The sequence below is a fragment of the Echinops telfairi genome, unplaced genomic scaffold, assembly GCF_000313985.2.
Source record: "Echinops telfairi isolate 266 unplaced genomic scaffold, ASM31398v2 ScPeMD7_5;HRSCAF=22, whole genome shotgun sequence".
In the NCBI taxonomy this organism is placed as follows: Eukaryota; Metazoa; Chordata; class Mammalia; order Afrosoricida; family Tenrecidae; genus Echinops; species Echinops telfairi.
In genome coordinates this window covers 3,600,421-3,604,771 of record NW_022103901.1, presented here as the reverse complement: position 1 = coordinate 3,604,771, position 4,351 = coordinate 3,600,421, and the positions used below count along the sequence as shown (strand labels likewise).

The 4,351-nt window shown below is 50.2% G+C and overlaps 1 protein-coding gene across 1 annotated transcript in view; it reads left to right on the top strand.

The window, feature by feature from the left end:
* LOC101642361 (speedy protein E4-like) overlaps positions 1–4,130 on the top strand; it is a 20,326-nt gene extending 16,196 nt beyond the window's left edge. The window contains exons 2-6 of the mRNA XM_004705904.2: positions 1,464–1,664; positions 2,325–2,383; positions 2,978–3,063; positions 3,526–3,694; positions 4,056–4,130. Coding sequence (XP_004705961.2) covers positions 1,464–1,664; positions 2,325–2,383; positions 2,978–3,063; positions 3,526–3,694; positions 4,056–4,130 — 590 coding nt within the window. The remainder of the gene's footprint in view (positions 1–1,463; positions 1,665–2,324; positions 2,384–2,977; positions 3,064–3,525; positions 3,695–4,055) is intronic.
* Positions 4,131–4,351: the final 221 nt, after the last annotated feature.

Here is a 4,351-nt window from a genome sequence, read left to right as displayed (position 1 = left end):
AAAAAAAAAAAGCCAAAAAAAAAATACTAGAAGTGGATGAAAGTGGCTTTGATAGCCATGACTCAGGCAAGTGCTGTCTGACCCACTGTTGTAACAAACCAAAAGACTGGTCCTGGCCAACAAAGGACATGCTTGTCATAATTCTCCTTGTTACACTCCTCCTTGTCCCGCCAGGCCGGGCTCTGAAACAGGCATGGGAAGTGGGTGTCATTTGTGCTGTCTGAGCACCATGACGCCATCTACAGGAAGCAGCCCCCGACAGAGCCCTCAAATCTGATTCCTTTTTGAAAAGGGGCCTTCCAACAGGTTATATTAGACTTGAGGGTCCCTCGTGTTTCAAGTGTAGAATGGAGAAAGTTTGCCTTGGCTGGGAGTGGGACCCTGACTGACTCTGAGACGCTGAGGGTCATTTGGGGGGCAATGACTGGAGGTTAGAGCAGTGGCATGAGCTATGAGTGACCCCAGATCTCCAGGAGAAGAACACAAGTCTGGCAGTTACATGTGTTTCCTTTCAAATAGTTGCCAGGTTGGTTTGACTGATGACATCACAGAATTCCAACCTCCTGATTGGAAGGCCCAAACTCTGTGGCTGCTTGGTCGTGGATGTGCATAACAGCAGCATCTTAGAGAGTTGCCCCACTTCTAACTTCTCTGGGTGGAGAAGAGATAACAAAGTTGCGTTCAGTCTGAGTACAGAATTGTGATTCTGGGGCTCAGGCTTAGGCTCTGTGGAAGGGAAGCAGTACTTTGAGAAAAATCATGAGCAGTTGTCAGCCAAGTCCCCAGTATGAGGACCCGAGTCAACAGCCAGACTGCTCAGGGTACACCCTAGAGGGGGGAGTGGACGAAGACTTTCCAGCCCCATCAAGTGAGTGGATTGCAGTGTGAAGAGGTGTGAGAGCGTTGTCTGTTAACAGGAGGCAGTGGGGAAGCTAGGAAGGAGTGTCTGCGTGTGGCACAAGTTCAAGAAAGAAAGGCATTGAGTGCAACCATTGGGAAACAAGGGCACCCGCATGAAGGTAAACCTGGGAAGTAGCAGGAGACGGGATCCAGGGAAGAGCCGAGGGAAACAAGGCGGAGAAGATGAAGGGAAGGGTTTCTTTCTTGTGCGTACAGGTTTGGGTGATGAACAGTTTAATTTTTCTCCTTTTTAAAACAACAATATTATTATTTATTTATTATGGTCATAGCTTTTTATTTTTTATTAAAAGAATCTTATTGGGGGGCTCTTACAACTCTTATAACGATCCATACATCAGTTGTATCAAGCATGTTTGTACATATGTTGCCACCATTCTTTTCTAGACATTTACTTTCTGTTGAGCCTTTGGTATCCGCTCCTCTTTTTTCCCTGCCCCCCTCACCACGTGACCCCTTCGTAAATTATAAATTATGATTATGTTCTAAACAGTTTACTTCTAAGGGACGAAAGCTTCCCATGCTCCCCTTGTCTCTTGACTCAGCCTGCTGGGTAGTGTCCGAGCACTTGCCTCAGTTTCCCAGCCTGAGGAGGAAGTGGAGAACAGCATCCAAGGAGGAACGAACCCGGGACGCTGAGGAGATCTGGGTCGTGGAGGTTCTGTGTGGACTCAAGATGAAGCTGAAGAGACAGGGAGTGTCAGTGGTGCGGCCTGAACACCACGATGTCTTTAACAGACTCCTTGGTAAGGAGAAGTCCGAAAGTAACATCCCTCTAACCCTCCTCGTTCTCCTCCTCCTCCTTCTCCCTTTTTTTTTTTTAAGAAAAAAAAATCCAATGACTATACCTTTTCAGTAGAAAAGAGGTTCCTGTTTGTTGCATGAGCACTTTATCACTGGAGGTGGCAAGCAGCCCTATAGTGACCACTCCCGAGAGACTGCTAGAAAATGATGAGGGAATGAAGTTAGACTTGAAGCAGGTCTGCCCTTGAGAGAATAAAACTTGGTTTCCATCGATTAGCTCTTAGCTACTTTTCCAAAGCTCGAAATGTCTCCTACTGTACGGGGGGTGGGGGTAGGGGTGACGAGGCCACCTTTACCCCCCCAAATAAATATCCAAGGAGAGCACAACCATGAATGATTCGATGCCACATGGAATGTACGTTCCTGGGCAGCGAGAGGGAACAAACGTGTGGAGGCTCCTCCCCTCCCTGGGAAATTCAGAACGGGGAGGTACCACCGCCTGCCAAGTAGATCTTCTTCTCTTCTCATCCCCCTCGACTTTGGCCATCGGACTGAAACTGTTCCAACCGAGGGTGGCTGGCTCTCCTTTTGGCTCTGGATTACGGTCACAGCACGGCAACACGGCTCTGGTTCTCAACCTCACTGGCGCCTTCTTTTCACAGAGGATCCTGTCATCAAAAAATTCCTGGCCTGGGACAAAAGCCTGAGAGTCTCTGACAAGGTAATATTGTCCCCTCCTAACTGTATTCCTGCCCAGACATATCCTGGGAGAGGCCTCCCAAGCCCACAGTGCTCCGTCTTTCTCCCTCCACCTGTTTCTAACCTGATACCTCACTCAGTCCTGGCCAACCCCTCTCTTTGGAGCCCTAGAAAGTACTTACCATGCGAATTGGCAGTTCCTGCCTTTGCCCAGGATTCTGGGGAATCTGAGTTCCAGGTCATAGTCTTGCCGTGGACATTGGCCCCTTTGGTTGCTTCCACCTTGAGTTCCAGGCATCCCTCCTCTCAGCTCCTGGGGATCCCCCTCTGACCCAGCCTCTCCAGGACCCTCCTGATATCCACCGCTCCGAGCACGTTCCCTCAAACGTTCCATGCTTGCCAGCCTGAGAGCATCATGGAATCCCCTTCTTCGAACATCTCTAACCTGCCCCCAACCTACGGATGCCATCTTCCTGCTCCCCAAATAGACATGCTCACCCACTAGGTTCTCTTCCTGAGCCGCGGGCTTGCCCCAGCTTCCCAGTCCCTGATCTCAAGGTTTGTCCTCTGCTGAGAAGTGACTTCTGTCTTGTGGTTCTCCTTCTGTCCCCATCAGTATCTCCTGAGCATGGTCATTGCTTACTTTAGCCGGGCTGGCCTTTTCTCCTGGCAGTACCAGCGGATCCATTTCTTTGTAGCGCTGTGAGTATTTTTGATTCGTCCCACCAATCAGTACCACCGAAATTATTATCCTCTTCAGCTTCCCCGGGTGACATCATGGAAACTAACAGAGCAAAGAAAACCCTATCCCCTCCCCACCAAGAAAACCCTAAAACAAACAAACAAACAAAAATACCTCCATGTCATCAAGTCAAGCCCCACTCCTAGCTACCCTCCAGGACAGAGTAGAACTGCCCCTGCGTGTTCCCAAGGCTGTAAACTTTGATGGGAGCCGCTGCCTCATCTTTCCCCCTCTGAGTACCTGGTGAGTTCGAAATGCTGTCCTGTGGTGAGCAGAGCAATGTCTAATCCACCAGGGCTCCTTATCTTATCTGGACCAGGATTCAAAACACGTACTTGGTGGGGCAGGCACAATGCAGACCACAAGAGCAGGAGACCTTCCTTGGTCTGCTCCTGACAAGCAACCTGACTTCTTTTCCCCAGCTACCTGGCCAACGACATGGAGGAGGACAACCAGACTCCCAAGCGAGCCATCTTTTCATTCCTCTATGGAAAGAACCGCTCCCAGCGCCCAGGGTTCCACAAGCTAAGATTTCAATTCATCAGATCCATGCACTGGAAGACCAGAGTCTCCCGGGACGAGTGTGAAGAGGCACGGCTGTGGGGCTTGGGGGAGAGTCAGGGGAAGGTGGGAGATGGACAGTGGAATGTGGGGGTTGGAAAGAATGGAGGGCTGCACAAAGAGTGGGAGGAACCTATATGGAGATCATCAATTTTCAAGGGGCGGGGATTGGGGGTGCGGCTTGCTTGTCTTTCCTGAAGAGCCCTGAAACACTAACCGAAAGGCTGGTAGTTCAGATCCTCGAGCAGTTCTGAGAGGATAGAGCTGAAATCTGCTGGATTGAGATGACAGCCTGGGACTCTCTGTGGGGGTAGTTCTTCTGTCTCATAGGAATGCTGGGAATCACCATGGACTCAATAGCAAAGGACTGAACAGGGCTTGTTTTTTCCAGATCCTAGCCTATGAGCCAGAGCACTGGGTGTGGGCACGAGACCGCACCCTTATCCCTTTGGACCCAGAGGCTTGAGAACATCGCCGAGGAGAGGTACATCTGTGTCCTGACTGCTAGAGACAGGATGACGTTTTCTCTATGTCGGGAACCTGGGGAAACTATTTATTGATCCATTTTCAACACCCCGCCCACCCATCACCTTAAATCCCACTGAGTGGACACAGCTCCTGGTCAGCCTCACAGTCTTGGGTTGACAATGAGCCACGATGGACACTCGGCATGCATGCCCACTAGAC